This window comes from Pezoporus occidentalis, unplaced genomic scaffold (genome assembly GCF_034315485.1).
Source record: "Pezoporus occidentalis ecotype Australia unplaced genomic scaffold, CSIRO_AGI_Poc_V1 ctg18, whole genome shotgun sequence".
NCBI classification, from domain to species: Eukaryota; Metazoa; Chordata; class Aves; order Psittaciformes; family Psittacidae; genus Pezoporus; species Pezoporus occidentalis.
This window is the reverse complement of record NW_026913640.1, coordinates 10,562,176-10,581,561: the sequence shown is the minus strand read 5'-3', so window position 1 is coordinate 10,581,561 and position 19,386 is coordinate 10,562,176. Positions and strand designations below refer to the sequence as shown.

At 38.7% G+C, this 19,386-nt stretch overlaps 1 protein-coding gene and 1 long non-coding RNA gene across 5 annotated transcripts in view; both read right to left on the bottom strand.

Moving 5' to 3' along the window:
* Nucleotides 1–6,880: 6,880 nt before the first annotated feature.
* The window catches only part of CWF19L2 (CWF19 like cell cycle control factor 2), a 74,855-nt gene continuing 62,349 nt past the window's right edge, over nt 6,881–19,386 (bottom strand). For all 4 annotated transcript variants that reach the window (XM_062615347.1, XM_062615350.1, XM_062615349.1 and 1 more), the window contains 6 exons: nt 17,875–18,087; nt 16,032–16,148; nt 12,638–12,793; nt 11,209–11,289; nt 8,251–8,352; nt 6,881–7,468 (listed from right to left, as the gene is read on the bottom strand). In XM_062615347.1, coding sequence (XP_062471331.1) covers nt 7,328–7,468; nt 8,251–8,352; nt 11,209–11,289; nt 12,638–12,793; nt 16,032–16,148; nt 17,875–18,087 — 810 coding nt within the window. In that variant the 3' untranslated portion in view covers nt 6,881–7,327. The remainder of the gene's footprint in view (nt 7,469–8,250; nt 8,353–11,208; nt 11,290–12,637; nt 12,794–16,031; nt 16,149–17,874; nt 18,088–19,386) is intronic.
* LOC134161969 (uncharacterized) lies at nt 8,752–11,202 on the bottom strand. The gene is made up of 2 exons (XR_009964152.1): nt 10,463–11,202; nt 8,752–10,420 (listed from the first exon to the last, which is right to left on the bottom strand). It is a non-coding gene; the product is annotated as an uncharacterized LOC134161969 (long non-coding RNA).

Genomic DNA, 19,386 nt, shown 5'->3' with positions numbered 1-19,386 from the left:
TTGGGTTTTTTTGGCTAGAGCTTGAACTCTTTATGACATGGGTGGCCCAGTTATGTGACTGGGCAATAGCCAGCACAACAGCCAGTCCGGTCTGCACTGTGCTGATAGCAATACAATATCGTAAATTCTAAACCATAATATATTTGTTGCATTTGAGAAACAGTTTCAGAATCCCAATGCCAATACTATTAATTTCCCATTACAATGAGTAGAAAACCATATCAGAGACCTGTGACAGTATTTTTCTGTTAACAGTTTTCAGTCTTCACTACAAGCTGCCGATATCCAACTCTTCTAAGCAACCAAAAATTCTGAAGTTCAAACACCGAGTATTTGCCAACTTCAAAATTCAAGACCAGCTTGATCAAATCTAAAAGATTCTTTCCCAAGCTCCATCACACATCTTTGCATTCCCTGTTTTAAGTAATAAGCCATCAGGAAGACATCCTTCATAAGGATCAACCCCTTCATTATGACAAATTGTGTCACTGGCCATTCATGGCTGCTAGAGAGAAATACAGTCAACTTTGGCTAGTACAAGCAATAAGGTGGAAGCAGGTCTTCAAATACAGGGAGATCAGGGATCTGCACCCCAGCATGGCAATAGGAAGGAGTTTGCATGACTGCTCATTACCTTCACCACAAAAGAGGTATCTCCACACCAGTGACTATCAGTGGGGAGTATGAGTCAGTGGGAGAGTCAGACTTTGATTATCTCCAAACAAAATAAAACTCTGAATTAATTTCTTCAATCAAAGAATTGAAAGGAATTGAAATTTTCTGCCAGGCATGCTGTCAAACTGACAAAGTGACTCAGCAAGCAAAATAATTGGTCTGTAATGTGATTATATTTGGGGATTCAGGTTGGGGTTTAGACGTGCTGTTAAAGGCTGAACTGAAATAACAGATTTAACACGAAGTTGTCAGGCCTGAAGTTTTAAAAGGTCCTGCTGTCACTAAACAAGCAGGAACTTGGTGCAAAAAATAATTGGCTGCTGTGTAACCACACTAGGTCTTCGTTAGTAAATATCCTTAATAAGCTGATCCAGATGTGGAGCACGCTCCCTAAGAAGGTGAGTAATCGTGTTTAGATTATTTGCAAGACCTGTTCTCTTTCATAATGCTCTTCTCTGAGAAGAGGATCAATAACCACAAATCCAGTCTCCAATAAGCCGGCCCTGTCCCTAAGACCCCCACCTATTAAGGAAAGGGAACAGTACAAGGTCTCCAACGATACCCCAGGAACAGGCAGTGCCAGTCTACTTCACTAAGTGGAATCCACATATAGAGATGCAAACCATTGTACCAAGCAGAAGCATTCTTAGTGGCACCCTCAAATTAGAAAATGTACTGCAGGCAACGTGCCCCCTGGAATTGGTGACAAAAATACCCCTTTCCTAATCCTATGCTCCTGACAAAGTAACTGAACTGTCAAGCAAAAGAGGTGCACAAATTCCCTAAAAACCATGGGCCATGGGGGACTCAGTAATGTGCACTCCACTGCTCCAAAACAGTCATCCCACTCATACCATTCCCAAACAGTGTTCCTCAGCCTATTCTGAAAGCCTCCAGATCCTGGAGCTGTGGAGCCCAGAGAGTCCAGTCTTTCCAGCACTGCTGTTTTGTTAGGTAGGGACTCACTGACCTTTTAAAGGTTAATTATTTAAGACAGCAGAATCATATTACTGTTCTCATCTACCTGTATTCCTGTTTGATTTGTACAGAAATGTTCCAATGAAGACAACTGCAGTTTAACTACAAGACTGAACTTGCTTTTCATTAGTGGAGAGGAAGACAACAAAATTATCACAGACCGCAGCTCACACCAAGATTTGATTTGGAAGCTAAAAAGACTTCGCAGTCATAAATCATTTAAAACAGTGTTCGTCGACAAGGAGCACTTCAAAGTGGATGTGATCAGCTAAAGTGAATGGGATCTCAGTGGTGGTCATGGAGCTGGGATCCCAGAGGACCTTCTGGGCACTCTCGGCAACCCAAAGCCCAAGCACTGGGTTGGAGCAGGGGACGTGCCCAGGTCTGAAGACAAATTCACTTGGTTCAAAGCAGAGGCAGTTTTGCAGCTGTCAGAGGGAGCCGTGTTGGTCAAAGCCTTCAGATATAAGAAATTAATGTTTGCAAAGAGCTGTGAAGATGAAAGTCCTGAGGATTAAGATTTCCTTGGAGGGCTTCGCTCTTTTTCAGTTTTAACCAAAAGCCTTAAAAGGTTTTGCATTCAGTAGGAAATGTAAAATGCCATTTATCCACAGTCTTCCAGACAGCCACATAGAGAGACAAGAACAATTCACACAGATGTGAGGTGAATTCTGTATCATCTGTTTCTGGCTTGCTCTAAAAGGAAAATAACCCAAACGCTTCCCACAAGAGACTGCGCATCAGGAAAAGTGGAGAGCCGGTTCAAAGAAATCTCTCAAGAAGCATGTGCTGTTTGTAAAAGAGAACAGCCAAATTCTCTACTCTCTGCTTTCACAAGTGTAGTAACTTATTTACGGCTTTTAAAATCCTGAATCTATGATGTAATTACAGATAACATTCCCCCACCCCGAGTTCTCAGGAACTGCCAGCAGTATATAGCTTTAAATTCAACCAACCTGACTGCAAATCATTGCAAGTATTCACTGTGCATAATTTCAACCAAGTCTCTCAAAACTGCTGCTGCTTGTGGTGGTCCTCTCACTGTTTGCCAAGAGCAAGGGGCAGAGAAAGTAGGTAACTTGCCCCAAGACCAGCATGGGCCAAGCTAGGACCTAACCTCAAGCATTCCAGATCTGCTTTACATGGGCAGCTGTTTAGCACTCACTCTAAATGCAACTGGCTAAAAATATTAAATAGGGGAGTACCACACTAATTTTCAACACACAATAAGCAAAGAACTGTTAAGAACATCGGCCACAAAAATTAATTCAGTAAGTTGTTTCAATAAAGCTGAGCTATTTCACTGAAATACACTGATTTTGACCAAGTTTTCTTTGCTGGCTGACTAAAGTTCAGTGCTCTGATCCCTTCCAATTAGAAACGAAAACCCAAGCAAAAGAAACCTCTGATTTCTGACTGTAAAATCACCATTCAACACAAAGGTACCTCTCAACATTTGAGAGATTCCTTGCATCCACATGGAACAAAGACAAATACAATATAGGGATAGCCATGTTGATGGCTAAACCTCCATCAAGCACTTCCCTCAGCCAAATTTAGACTGTTTTTACATACTCGAATTAATAATAGTAGGTATTGGTCTCTAACCAACACAGTGACTAGACCCTAGTGAATTATTCAGTTAACCTATCAGGTCATCTACTGTAGCATAAGAGGAATCACTACCTAAAGCTCCATTTACTCTATTGACTAGGCCAACACAGAATATTACGTGAATGTTATGCACCAGAGCCATTTCAGGCCACCGGCTGCACACAGACCACACGTACAAAGGCACATACAGCCTGAGCACTGGGGAACGAATGATTTACATCTACCCACGCATCAAGAGCTCAGACTGTGCTTTCTCTAACGTAACCAACATACTCATTCCGTGCTGCATGATGTGCCTCTGAGCTCTCCGTGTACAGCGCTTAGGTCACACCCAAGAGGCAGGACACCAAGGAAGGTGATGATGTTTGTAGTTGAAGATATCCTGCAACCACAAAGTACTTTTAAATTATAGCTTTAGTACTTCACAGACACTTTATCATAAGTCTCAGAACAACCAGAGGTAGCAGGCACATTGTGCAGGACTGCTCACCAAGCAGGACACAGTGTTCAAAACTACAAATTCATCAGCTTCTACAATGACAGACAACTCTTTTCCAAAGATTTCCCTTGGGCAGTCTTGGGATTGCATTATTGGCTTTGCAACCTGGGACACAAGAAAAGCTTAAATGTTCTTTTAGAACCAACTTCTCAGTAAAGGGGTGTAGCAGCATGACTTTCCTGAAGGAAGCATATTACCCTTCCTTCGCACTTCTAACAACATAAACAAATGCAACATCTAAAAAACTAATGTTATCACACAGCTACGTCAATATGCACTTGAGAATTGCGACGCCAGCAAGCTTGGATGTTCCTTCATACTGGATTAGACCGTCTTGATTTGTGAGGGTTAAAAATGGCACTTTTAGCTAGGATACTAACAATCTTGCTTCCAAACAGCAGTATCTTTTCATCCAGCAATCCAGAAAGAGAAAACACAACTCAATGATAAAAATACAGATGCAGAAGATAGGAAATGCTGAAGAAATTTCAGCTGAAGACAGAACCCTTTAAGGGACCCATCAAAATATTTCTTCTTTCATAGACTGCAAGAGATTTGTGATCTCTTGCCATTAGAGTTTCTGTTTATTTTAACTTATTTTCCAATCAAAACTTGTATGAAATTTAAACCAAGTTACTTTAACTCAATATGTAAAATCCCATTAAATCACATTTGATTACGACTCCGGGAATAATTCACTGTTTAGATTCATGACCAATCTGAGAATAACCAGCCGAAATAAACCTAAGATTGAATGTTGCTATTTTCATTTTATAGCAAAGGAACAAAAATCCACATTGTTCTCTGCCAGGTATTTTAACAAGTACAAAGCAACAATCCAACACTGTTACACCAAAACTGCACTAAATGCAGCACCTCAGAGTCTTATGTCAAAGGAAAACACAAAAGAAGAGAAAAGCCGGTGGAGTTATGTACAAAGGGTAAGAGCTTTAAACTAGAAGAGGGTAGACTTAGATTAGGTATTAGGAAGTTCTTTACTGTGAGGGTGGTGAGACACTGGCACAAGTTGCCCAGAGAAGCTGTGGCTGCCCCATCCCTGGCAGTGTTCAAGGCCAGGCTGGACAGGTCTTTGAGTAACCTGGCCTAGTGGGAGGTGTCCCTGCCTGTGGCAGCAGGGCTGGAACTGGTTGGGCTCTAAGGTCCCTCCCAACCCAAACCATTCTATGACTCTACTATAAATGAGAGCTACCTGTCTGAAGAACACCAGCAACTAGCAGAACGTCTTACTTTAAGAATATAATAAAGATACGGTGGCAGCTTTTGCACTTACTTAATTTTTTAGCTAATGTAGTGGTGTTTCCTTCAATTTAAGCAAAAATAACAACTTCAAAATGTGGGTCCTTAATATGAAAACAGCTGCCTCATGCTTCAGGCAGTTTTTTACAGCAATCACATGAGCCTTGGGAATATGAGATTGAACAGAACAGCCTGAGAAAAAGCAAACAAGTGAACATCTCACAGGAGCCTGTTTAGCTCATTTTCCCCAAGAAAAACCCAGGCTGGGAATCTTCAAGTTATCAGGGCCTGAGGCAGATGACCCACTTGACTATAGCATCCATCCTGGCTCTCTCTAGAGAACCTGATGGCAAACATAATTGACTAAAATGCTCTAGAGTCTAAGTTCCTACTCAGACCTCACCCAGGCTTTGATGGACCAGCAGTAATGGTGCTACGCTGGTGCAGTAGCACACCCTCCCTGAAACCGGTGCCAGACTCAGCAGTTACTATTTCATGTCCTATTTGCTCTGTAGTTTCCCCAGTATCCTAAGGAAGATCAAAACTTACTGGAGAACAGTAGAACCGGCCCTTTTATCCACGGCTTGTTGGTAAAAAATAGTATAAATCAGATATTAAATCACTGATATTATCATGATAGCTTATTTTTAAGTTATTTCTCTTGCACTGACACAAATTTACAAAGCATCTTACAAAAGATGCTACAGAAAACAATTCACAGCATGGTAGATTTCTATCTCTACCAGACTTATTTGCCAAAAATGGAGAGAAAAAAAGAAGAAAAAAGAAAGTACTGTCTCTTCAGGAAAGTTGTAAAAGGGACTAGAAATGAACACTTATTGAACCACGTAATATTTAGTGTTCCACTTCTTAATCTGAGCAGTTTGCAGTAGTTAACAGCTGTACAGAGCAATGGTTCATCAGGATGCACATTGAGACACTTACACAATTTCTTAACTTCTCCTATGCTACAGGCCTGCCACTTGCCATCTGGAGGCTCTCCCTGTAGCACTGCAGTGCTTTGTTCTCAAGTCTGCACCCTCTCCCTTATGCACTGGGAGGACACTGTGGCAATGTTTTCATCTGTGTCCTTCTGTCCTTGTCCTTTTCTCCCAGCTCTGCACCTGCAAAGCCTGAAGCTGCTATGTCTGGTTTCCCACCGAAGTGATTAACACTGATGCAAGAAATCATCCTTCTTACCCTCATGCTTCTCTACCCCCATTTGCTAACTTTTAGACAGAAGAAAAAGAAAAGCCTAGTGAATAACACGGTAGACAGTAGTCCCTTAACAATGGACAGGCATTTCCCAGTGATATCCATGCACAAAGCTTAACAATCAATTAACAGGCAACTCTTGCCTTTGATGAAAGACTGCTCCAATCAGTGCTAAGAGCATCACAAACAGGAAGACTCAGCAGAGAGTTTGAGCAGGTCCTGATGAAAACAATATAGTTATTGGAAAAGTATTATGGTGGACCACCTGCCACACTGGAGGGTAAGCCTGGGGTAGAAGAGTCACCTGGGGAAATCCCTGGGATTATTTTCTTTGCAGGACATCGGAGAGTTTTCCATTAATGTTCTTCCACTCTCTTTTTTTTTATTTTTTATTGTCATCAAAAATAAATGTTACCATTAAAGCTGTCATTTGCCACAATTAGGGACTGTCTTATCATCCTCTGAGCAACAGACAAGCTTGAAAAATACTACTTCATATTGAAAGTACAAAATACTGCATTCATTCTTGTCCAGGGGGCAGCAGCAGGTATATCAACCGCATCCTATGTGAATGTATTACTCCAATGACCTCAACTTAAAGAATACAAGGACTCAAAATCAAAAAAAGTGTTTCTGTTCAGCTTCATTCTGCAACAATGTATTTGTATGAATCAAAATATTTGTAAAATATACACCATTTTCTACAAAAGGACATTGATAATTGAGCACTGGTTCTATGCTGAATACAATATAGAAAAAAAAACAGTTGCCTCAAAGATTGTAAAACTCCAAAACCAGAATCTTCCTTCTGGCCACATGGATTTTATTCTTTTGGCTCAGCTAAAAAATGAAAAACTAAAACCACTGTACAATTATGGTTTGTCAGGCTTGCAGGTTGATGAGACCCACAGTGTCCAGTGTCCAAATCAGGAACAGGTAATCAGCAGTTAAACAATATCCTGTTTTAAAATATATTAGCAATACATAACACACTGGTGTTATTCTTAACATATGTTAACATATGTTATTCTTAACATATAATTCATAACATTTATGGCTTATATACAGTCCTTGACTGCAGGGATGCATTCATTCTTTCTTCTTGGTAAAGTCATATGGTTTCCACCACTGTGCAAACTGCAACACCTTCTTGCTCTGATCCTCAAAGTTCTGTCTGACTCCTTTTCTCCAGAGCCGTGGCTCCAAGTCCAACATGCCACCAATAATTTCCTTCACAAGTAGAAGAAAGAGAATGATAAATACAAAATTAGAATATTACTTAATGCTATTTTACCATTGAGTAAAGAAATATGAGTTTTCAAAATGTGAGATTATTTTTCATTGTTTTCTTCATGTGCTGGTTATTATAAATCGAAATTCTGAAAAAAATACCTATTAAAATATTAGGACTGTAGTTGTTAGACAGTTGTCTCAGCAAAACTCTTGTAAGTAGAGCAGAGCAATGCACTGAATAAATATCCTAACATTGCAAGACTGCTAATGTATTAGTACAGTTGTAAGAAAAGTTCAGAAAAAAGCTGCCCACTTTGCTCTTAACTCTTGAAGTTATATTTCCCCCCAATTACTCTTCATGTTTTTGCAATATTAATTCTGTCAATAAATTACTGCTGTGACATAATAAAGGAAGAATTTATTGCAGCTCTTCTTGTATATACTATACTCTCTATACCACGTGGAGTAATTTAACCACACAAATATTTTACTAGGAGCTGTCCATGAGTCTATGTGTGTAGGCACCCTAATTCAGACAAGCAGGAACCAGTTCATGAGAACACTATGGCCACAAAAACTGTTAAACAGGTGCGAGTATTTTCCATTTATCAGATTACTCCTTTACTCATCAATGAGCAAAGTTATAATGACTTAACAAGAAAAGCCAGCTAATGAACTAGGATAAGATATGTCAAAGTGACTGTTCTGGCAGCATCTGCTTTAACTAAAGTTAACAAAACAGAGTATAATTGGTAAATTGATCTTCTACATGACAATACCTTTCCAAAGTAATGAGGGAAACTATGTTGATCTTCAATGACATGAGCAAATCCTCCTTGAAGACCAAAGTCCACAGAGAAGTATGGTAAACCTTTAGGAACCTATACATGCAAAACCACATTTTTAGACACTTGAAGACTGTAAATATTTAGTTAACCCCCACAACTTAATGAATTTGAAAGTGGTTTTACAGTATCACATTTTCTTTTAAAACATCTTTCAAACAAAGGACATGCAATATAAAATTGCAAGAGAGAAACAAAAACCAAGCAGGTAAGGGGAAAGAACACACAGAAACTAGGTGAAAAGGCACTAAACTGAGAAGATGATTACAAGGTGGCAAAACCTCCAGAGGCCACCACTGCGGCACCAGGTAAGAGACAGGGAAGGACCAGATAGCAGCATGCACACTGAGTAAATGCCTTCCTGACTTCACACTCCTATAATGAATGGGTTGAATAGAAATTTTAAGACAACCACCAGCAAGTTGCATTTATTAAAGTGTTCTGTGGTAACAGGAAATATTTACCCAGGGGAAGCACTGACACTCAGGGAAGGAAAAACACCACTACATGACTGGAAGTTATCATTAACTTGCCAAATAAGATAATTCAATAATTCAGTAGGTCTACAGAGGAGATGCTGGTTATCCTGCCACAACAAAAGACCCTTCAGTCTGACAGAGTGAGAAGTGGATTAGTTTATTGCTACATATTTTAAGTAATTCCTGCTTTTCACTGCAACATTATTTTCCACTCTTTTAATTGTTAAGGATGTTCCCAATAAGATTTACAAAGTCACAAATTCATAACCAATTCCTCTGCTACAGTCCAATTTTCAAAAGACATGTTCGATATACTGCTTGAAAATTCACTCTAAAAATAATTCAGATTTAACACAGAGGGGCGATGTAGCAAGGCAAGAAACATAAAACACTTTAAATGAACTAAAAAAGAATCATAAATAAGGAAAAATGGGTCAGCAGCTGACACCTTAAGAAATATGTCAGCTTTATCTGTGTCTAGCAGTGTCAGGTCTGGCTGGGATAGTTCATTTTCGTCATAGCAGCCCATATGGCGCTGAGATTTGGACTGGTGACTAAACCAGTGTTGATAACTTGCCAGTGTTGTGGCTGTCACTGAACAATGCTTGCTGCCAGGTCAGCTCTCCTGGCTGTGTCCCCTCTCCCAGCCCATTGCCCAGTTCCCTCACTGCAGGGAGGAGAGGGAGAAGCAGAGGGACTTGATGCTGTGCAAGGGTCCAATGCTTAGGCTCTGCTTCTGGACACCACAGTCTCAATTTCTGCACACAATCCACCCATTAGATGACATCTCAGCCTCGTCTGACCCTTCTTCTATGCACCCCCATATCCCAATACAACTATCCAAACTTCCCAAACCTTATCTCCGTCACTTAAGCTATACTCATATCTTCCTGAAGGCTACAGGGATTTCTTTTACCCTAAAAAAATGTTAAAATCACACAAATGTATAACAATTTACACTCAGATGCATTTAAAGATGCAATTTAAAGAAACTGTCGCATCTTAATCTTCATGTGGTTTACCACCAAATGGCAATGCAGTAGTCACATTATGTATAGCTAAGAAACTTCTAGATATCAAATGTCTTGATGCCCTACTATGTGCCAAAAAATTATACCTTATTTTGTGACAGATGTTGGCTTTCCCTGTTTTGAAACACCAATGAGAAAAAGATACTCAAACCTTACTATTTTATGTTTACATCCACCTTAAGTTTAAAGTGTTCCCTAAGTCCTTGCTACATATTAACTGAATTCCTTGTTGTCTGCACCCAATAGTGCTAGAGAACAATTAAGTACTATCTTCTTTAAAACAACCTCCTATATACAGAAAGCTACTATCACATCCCATTTCAGTCTTTTCTTTCCTAGTCTGCACTAACCCCTAAACCAGCTTCTTCAGTTTTATAACCTCTACTCTCCTTCTTTAAGCATCTTAAAATAGTGAGCCCAAAACCACACCTGAATTTTCCAGCTGAAGCCTCACCACTTTGAACAAGGTGACCCGTAACTGACTCCCATTACATTTATATGACATTCAGCTTATGTGGCAGAAGAAATTGTCTTTTTGCTACATTTGCTACCACTGTCAGTTTAGTTCAAGACTCACCACAGTATGCAAAACCCCTCCTGTTATACAGCCACTATGTAGTAATACTATACAGCCACCCAATCCCTTACCCTTTAGCATCTAGTCTCCCTCTTTGTCATACTAAGCTTCACGTCTCATAGCTAAACCCATCTCCTCTTTCTTCTAAGCTAGGATTTCTTAGTGCAAAGGTGCTGTATTTACTAAAAGACTCTTTCAAAAATTAAGTATTATTGCTACATAGTAGTAAACTACTTGTGGTAAAGCCTACATACCACACATCTTTCACTTTAGTGTTAAAAATACGGAACAGTTTCAGCACTAGACCTTTAACATTTGCATATACATAGATGTTTCAGTTTAGTACCCCGGAGACAGAGCTCTGTTCTCTTGTTTTAGAAAAAAAAGACTCATAATGCTATTTATATTTTTGCTTCTTAGACTTAGCAACACAAAACGCTGTTTTAGGTCAATGAAAAAGATACATCAATGGGGTGCTTTTTTTCCAGGAAAGTAATTTGCAGATCTTTGATCTACCTTAATTCTTAATCAAGAAAATTATGCTGGTACAAGTCCTCAAGGTGCCAGCTTTGTTCCTAACCAATGCTTGCAGCTCCGTCCATCAACTGTTGAAATGAATGGGATTATTTTCCCTAATGTCAGTTAGGAGTTCAGTCAGACTCTTAACTCTCATCATACCTATGCTATCTCCTGATGCACTAATTTAATTGTGTTCCCTTTCTTCTCTCTTTGAAACAGTTAACAATGAAAAAAGATTAAAAGAATTTGCTGAGAAATTCAGTGTTCAATACATTTCTTTACTTACAGATTTCCGAATGTCTTTTGAAGAAAGATCAATTAACTTCTTGTTCATGGACCACTCCTCATCAGATTCCATTATAGCTTTCTGTAAAATCATTTTATCTAAATGTGAAAATAGTCCTTTATACAGCAAGCAAAGAACTAACTTCTTGATGTAGTCAAGTCCTTTGCACTGCAAGTACCAATTATCTCTTAACAAAGTAACTTTATTTCTGGAAACCTTTCTAATTTCCACAACTTAAAAAGGCATCATATAGTATCTTCAAACTCACTTAATTCTGCTCCTTTTTTTTTCCTGAAAATTAACTCTTGCCTGACATAAATTATTTCCAAAAAGTTCCAACTAAAAGGTCACATTCTCTTTTTTCTAAGCTCATACAAATCCTCCTGTGAATTCATTACACAATATTAGTCTTTTTTATTTTCCTTTTTTAAATACCAAAAGGAGAATCCAGCTTAGAAGCCTGCACTTAAAAACCTTCAAAGTCTGCCTCTGTATTCTCCATAGTATGGGAAGTGGGTTTAGTGTAGCTATCTTTTAAATTTCATTTTCTCTGTATTTTAATGGTGGACACTTCTGAAATAAACTTTTACACAAATGGAATTGCATTAAGTCTTGTACTTTGTCCTTCCTTTAGGAAAACAAGAGTTTTACCAGTGCTTGAAGCATAGCAATGACATCTACCAGCTGGAGGGTTTCAAATATGGTAAAAGTTACTACACTGATGTTCATACTGACTGCTCCACTTCATCAAAAATCACATCATTTCCAGAAAACAAAAATAATATTTCAAAGAACCAGTAAAATAATTTACTTATAAAAGGCTAATCAGGATCCAGCTGCTGAAAGCCAATAGGCCTCAGTTCCAGCAAAAGCTTTCATGTAACCTTTCCCTACAGAGTCAAGGGCAAGAGACCAGAAAAACTTTAGAAAAGATATCTACCATGCTGTTTAATGGTCACTGGAGACCTAAGACACATGTAACACGTGGGCTTAGTGAAATCAAATGAGGGTGGAACATTATATATTGGTATTTCTTAAAACAGTCGACATCATTTTCTCATTTTATGCTTGCCTAGGCACATGTATGGTGGTTTTAGTTTATATTACAGGACTTAAGTGAGAAGTACTGCAATGCTTACAACACCTCAAGAAACTACTATCCTCTTATCTTCCTCACCTATTTGTCAGTGCAGTCAGACTGGAGACAATTGCACAGAAACATACAGCTCTTCCACTGACTAAGTGAAAAACTTGGGAAACAGAATCACCTCACAGGGCTTGTTTTAAGATCAAGAAATGGGATCTATCTTTTCAGATAGAAAGAATCTATCTTTTCAAAAAAAGTATTCGAATATCAAGAAGTTTTCCAGAAATAGATGAATTATGATACATACATTCAAATGACCTAAGAAAAAATGTTTGCACATACCTTGAAGTAGATTGGAGCCATATCTCCTACTTCTTTTGGAAGAGGAATGCATTCATATACCATGTGATACCGTTTCTTCAGACTCAGGTTTGTTTCTAGGAACACACAGTCCAAGTCTTTAGCTTCAAACATCTTCACCAATGCATTTCGGAACATCTGTTTAAAGAAGAAAAAAAAATCATTTGAATTAACTTTTCAAAGCTTTCAGGTATAATATTTTATATTAATTCATAGACTCATAGAATGGTTTGGGTTGGGAGCGACCTTACAGATCACCTAGTTCTATCCCTCCTGCCATGGGCAGGGACACCTTCCATTCGAGCAGGTTGTTCAAAGCCCCGTCCAACCTGGCCTTGAACACTGCCAGGGACAGGGCAGCCACAGCTTCTCTGGGAAACCTCACAGTAAAAAAATTGGTAATATCTAAATATACCCTCTGCTAGTTTTAAGCCATTCCCCCTGATCTGGGTTCAGCAGTACCAGTCATTTTTATTTCTTCTTAGTAGCTGGTGCAGCGCTGTGGTTTTGACTTTCGGCCTGGGAACAGAGCTGATAACACCGATGTTTTTAGTTACTGCTCAAACGTTTAGACTGGGCATAGGACTTTGTGAGGCTCATGCTCCGCCAGGGAGGAGGGGAAGCCAGGAGGAAGCAGAGACAGGACACCTGACCCAAGCTAGCCAAAGAGGTTTTCCATACCACAGCACATCATGCCCAGGGAGGAAACTGGGAGTTACCCAGAAGGGCACTCTCTTCTCGGTCGGGTTCGTTTCGGCAGGGGGTATCTTATTCTCTTCCCTTATTTCCCTTATCATTATTATTACTGGTGGCAGCAGCAGTGGTTTGTGTTATACCTTAGTTACTGGACGGTTCTTATCTCAACCCGTGGGAGTTACATACTTTCCATTCTCCTCCCCATCCCTCCAGGAACTGGGGCGGGAGGGAGGAAAGAAAGAGTAGGAGGAGTAGAAACTGTGTGGCTGACTGGGTTTAAACCACGACACCCATTGTCCTATCACTACATACCTTTGTAAAAGCTCCCCTTAGGTACTGCAAGGCTATCCTAAGATCTCTCTGAAGCCTTCTCCAGGCTGAACAACCCCTCTCAACCTCTCTTCACAGCAGAGAGGTCATTTAAGCTCTCCAAAGCCCTTGTGCCATGAATTTTTCCTCACAAATAAGGTGCTCTATGTCACAGCATAGACACTACCACCATCCACCTAACACAACTGATGAAACACAGCTGGAAGATACTGCCTAGTTCATATATCACTGTACCACAACTAACATAGGACTTAACTGCACAAAGTGACAGACAACTCTGAATTAATATCTCTGGGGCCCCTCAAACCTGGCCCCCAGAACTCTACATCTGAAATACAAGGAAGCAAACACCTGTGGTGAGATAAGAGAAACAATAAACCAAAGGCTGGGAAAGACAGTTGCTACCCTGTAATATCAACTGAAATTCAAAGCCATTGAAATGCCTAGAATATCTGCAGATGTTAGCTAACGTTTCCCAGATTGCATTTTGCTGTTTTTAAAAAAAATCGCACTTTCCTCCAAATTCTGAGTGGGCCAAATGGAAACAACAAAATCATTCATAGGAGCAAATATGAGTGTTTGGATCATGCTCAGATGCACACACTGATACATGTAACAGTTCAGTCAATACAGAATATGTAAAGATTTATCTTTTCATATTAAAAATTTACATGCATATTTACTTTGGCAAGTGAGCACAAGTCTAAACCACACAAATGTTACATTCAAGCGCTTGAAGGCACACAATATATAGTAACCCTTCTTGCTTTATTCCAACCTATCTTAAAAAAAATCCCAGCAAAAATAGTTAGCTAAAAGATCTGCTCAATACAACATTTTATATTTGAAGTGTGATAATTTTTTCCCCTCAACAGCAATATCAAATATGGCTCTGGCATCAGAATGTTAATTCGTCACTGAATAACTGTATACTTATAGTCTGTCTGAATGCTAAAGCCTTCCAGACTCCTCCTACTGAAATAAATATAAGCAAAAAAAAAAAAAAAAAAGAAAAAAAAGAAATTTGTGTCCATCAGCTTCCAAATTATTCTGTTGCAAAGAAATGCTTAAACTGTCACAGCATCAATGGATACTGGTTGTACCAACTAGCTGCATTTTTTAGCAAGGAAAAGACTAGTGCTGAATACAGAAACTGCATTTGCTTAGCTTTTCTTTATGCTATTTTCTTTCTCATACAGATTTAGAAAAACTATCATTTATTTACTTAAAAGAAGTTGGGATAAATAGAAGCTGTAGATAAAACATGTTCATCACTTTTTCCCATGCTCTGTTGCTCCTCTTGATCCCACCTGTTGGACTTAACTTGCTTCTTATCCAACTTTCTCAGACATTTCTGTCATATACAAAAGTATTCCTCTCCCCTCCTGCTTGGGTGAAGCATAATTTACTAGGAAACAATGGATAAAAATTACATCTGCCATGAGAATTAATGTGGGGAACAAACCTGGAAAGTCAGAGAATCCATCTGCCAGTCCTGAGGCAAGACCAACATTACTTAAATAATTTCAAACTCAAGAATTACTCTGTTTTTTAATCTAAGCAACTGCAACCAACAACGTCTTTCTGTAGTCTGAAGTAGTCCCCAACATTTTGATATAAAAGGTTGCAAGTTGTTTTCCCCTTGCAATAATTCTGATTGGGGGAAAAGAAGATTGACAATCACAATCTCCTAGGCAGAAGTTTGTTACATGCCTCCCTTGATTTTCCTCAATAATTTCAAACTGCCTTCATAAGAGAGTTTGAAAGCATGACCCATCATTCTTGGCACTTCATTCTAAGATTTCTTTTCAAAAAAGTTAGGACAATCTCACTGATTTGAGGAAGAATTAAGAGTTTTTTCTCAACTGACATCCAGCCAAACCCAAGATTAGCTTAAAAAGCCTGAAGCTTCATAAACAAAAGACCTCCAACTTGTGTTACATTATAAGTGATCTTTCTGTCCTGATAATCCTTTTCCCAAGGAAATCTTAACTGTTAAGCCAGTTATTCCACTTTCTGTAAGGGAACAGCTCTATCTACATCATCTCTGGTAGATATTCCTCTAACCTGGTTTCAAAGGCCTCCAGTGACAGAGGTTCTGCAGCATTCCAGGCAACTTTTTATAGTGTTTATAAATGGGAACTTCTGTGTTTACCCTGTGTCTTCCCTTTTCAGTATCTGTCCACTGATTTCCATCCATAATGCAAGAATGGAATTCAAGAAGAGTGGAATTCAAGAGGAGCTGCCAGGCTGGAATTTGTTAAAATAGATGCTGATGACAAGTCTATTATTATTTAAAATAACATTATTTTACAAAACTGTTAGAACATGAGACAGTTTCTGAGCTCACCTGGATTTCATCCCAGATGTCTTCATCCAAAAGAGTGGCTGCAGTATGGTGCTGTAGAGGGGCTATCAGGCAGTGACCTTCAGTAAGGGACTGGTTGCTTGGCAGAGACAAGTATACCTATGAAAAGTGAACAAAAAACTGAAGTGTTCATTTCTCTAGCATAAAAACCTTCCCATTGCTGAGGTACATCATTTGCTAAATTCAAACCAATAGAAGTTATTACCTTCTAATTATAACATGGTATTAGTAATTTCAGTGTTTTTAAAAAGATCCAATCATCCTTCAGTAGCTCCAGTGAACTAGTAGTATCCAGAGGCAACACCAAGGCAGTAATATCAGCCCCATAGACCAACTGGTATCCTAGCTATTATGAAATCATACTGTTTAATCCACTACAATAATTTCTGAATTTAGATGTACATCCAATGTATTTTTAATGAAATACATACACACAGATATAGCTGTGTTGTGGTTTAACCTGGCAGGCAGCTGAACACCACACAGCTACCATTTACTCACTCTCCCCCGCAACCAGAGGGATAGGGGATAAAACCTAGAAAAAAGTAGAAGTTTTGGGATGAAATAAAGTCAGTTTGATGGTACAGAAAAGAAAGGGAATATAAATTAATGATGATGATGATAATAATAGTATTAGAATACACAAAACAAGTGATGCACAATGCAACTGCTCACCACCTGCTGACCGATGCACAGCCAACTCCCAGCCCTTGGCCAGTTCTCCCCCCAGATTTTATACTGAGCATGATGTCATATGATATGTGATATCCCTTTGGGCACTGGAGGTCAGCTGTCCTACCTGTGCTCCCTCCCAAGTTCTTGTGCTCCTCCAGCCTGCCTGGCAGGGCAGTGTGAGAAGCTGAAGAGTCCCTGAGCACTGCTTAGCAACCACTGGTGTGTTATCAACATAATTCTCAGCCTAAACCCAAACCACAGCACTGAACCAGCTACTAAGAAGAAAATTAACTCTATCACAGCCAAAATCAGGACACTCTGAATATACAGATATAGATATTAGATATATAAATACATATAAATACACAAATTAGTGGTAGAATTGGCAGTCCTGGGGTAAAGGTTGGACTTGATGATCTTAAAGGTCTTTTCCAACCTAGTTGGTTCTATAATTATACATATACACATACATAGAGACAGATATACATCTATACACATTATACATATCATCTATCTATATAAAAATACAAACGCAGTGCATTATAATATGTATCTATGCATTCAATTTCTTGGCCTATAAAAAGTCAAATGAAAAACATCAATGATAAAGGAAAATTTTGGAGAAACAAAGACAAAAAAAACTACACTGAAGCATTTCAGATGTTGTAAATCCAAATTCTTATGGAACTTTTAAAAGCATTCACAGAAACAGGAAGGTTCCCCAAAGCAAACTTCTGTTTCAATGGATTTTAGGCTTAAAAATTGAATTCTCCACTTAATTTTCTCTGATATCATTAAGATACAGTTCTTCACCAGTTCAAATTTCCTCCAGTGCAGTGTGATTTAGTCTCCCACAAATCCACCTACAGTTTAATCTCTGAACTCAGATCTTTCATTATTGCTCCTGTCTTCCACAGATCCACAAGTGTGAAGTTCTGATATCAAAGATTACCTTTAGAACTCATGACAGATTTATATCTTTTTCTCCCTCACCCTTGAGGAATTTGTGAAATCAACTGGAAGGGCAAGGAAAAGAAGGTGAGGAAAAATAAATCATTTCATTCTTAACGTTAGGCACTCCAGCACCAACACTGCCTTCCTTTATTTCTTTCTTTATTTTTACATTTGTGCTAAATTGCTATTTTCTTACCTTTGTGCCAATTGCAACAATAAGATGTTTAGAAAGTTCATTACTATCATAGCAGTATGGGCACTTTTCCATGCGTGCAGCAAGCTGCTGGTGCTCACGTATTGCTTTTCTTCTTTGTATTTCTTCCTCTTCCCCACTGCGCACTCTTTTGGCTGCTTTGGAAACAAACATGTCATCCAGAGTGTAGTACTCCCTGTCAGTTTTATCCATGAGCTGAAAAGATACACAGAAAAATTACGTGGATATGAAAATAAGCAAGAAAAAATAATTAGCTCTTTGCAGTATCCTTTACTGAGACAAGCATGAAATACGTAAGCAGTAGGATTGTTTCCTTCCATATGGCATCTGTAGCATATGCAGTCATCAGGTATCTCTCCTGAGAGCAGTCATACACAATCTCAGACAGCATACATATTAAAATATAGATGTCTGACAGCAGTGAGAAAAGTAATTACTATGTTCCATATCAAGTTAAGGGCCAGACATTTCAATATTATCTTGGCATAACTTCAGCTTTAAACAGATGCACCATTTTTTAAATCAGAGATTATCATATATTTTCAGTCTTCCCCCTCCTCCTTCTCTCCTATTATCACTATCCATTAAATCATCTCTTGTGAAAGAACTAGACCCTGACTCTGCACCTCATTCATATTCTGTGAAAACAGGCCAACAGCTACTCTTACCAAGTGAACAAAACTAAGCCATTTTGTGAAGAAAACATTCTTTGTCTCCAGTATTTAGTCTTTCTTCAATGCACCTGTTGCTACATATGGGTAATGAACACAATTAGCACATTACCAGACACAAGGCTGAATGATCCAAAGGTTTTTTTTGTTAATTGCTACATTTTAATTAATTGTGCCACATTTAAACTATGAAAATACCAGATTTCTTATGATGACAAGCTTGAGAGTCAGTGGTATCTTACAGGATCTTAACAGTGGAAATCTACACAAACTGTCTAAGTCTCACCTGGACAATATTTAGGAGGGATGAAGTCAGTAGACAGGAACTGGAGGAACTGAAGGTGACGCAAGGTGACAGAGGACATTGTAAGAAGGCTTACAGCAATAGCAGCAAGAGATATTGAATAGAAAGCAAGAAAAGTATGGGGGTCACAGGACACATGCAAATATCAGTAGATTTCACTAAGCTTCATTAACTCATAGAAAACATATATATGAGTGTATATATATATATATATATATATATATATATATATATATTGCATTAGGCTTTATCAATCTTTCAGCTTTATGAGAAACAAACCCCATGACATTTTGTCTAAATAAAGACTTCACAAGTCATGGTTGCAAAGATTAACTTTTAAAGGACTTAAGAAAGCATTTCTCCATTTCCTGCTTTGGTTGCTCTACATGACTTTAAACTTATGTCACTAATACCCTAAACATTCAATACATACAGCTAAAGCAAATGCAAAAAGCATTCAGAAGGGCTTTTTTCAGGTTTTTATCCTGAAATGAAATCCCACTGCTGCAATACTTTTAT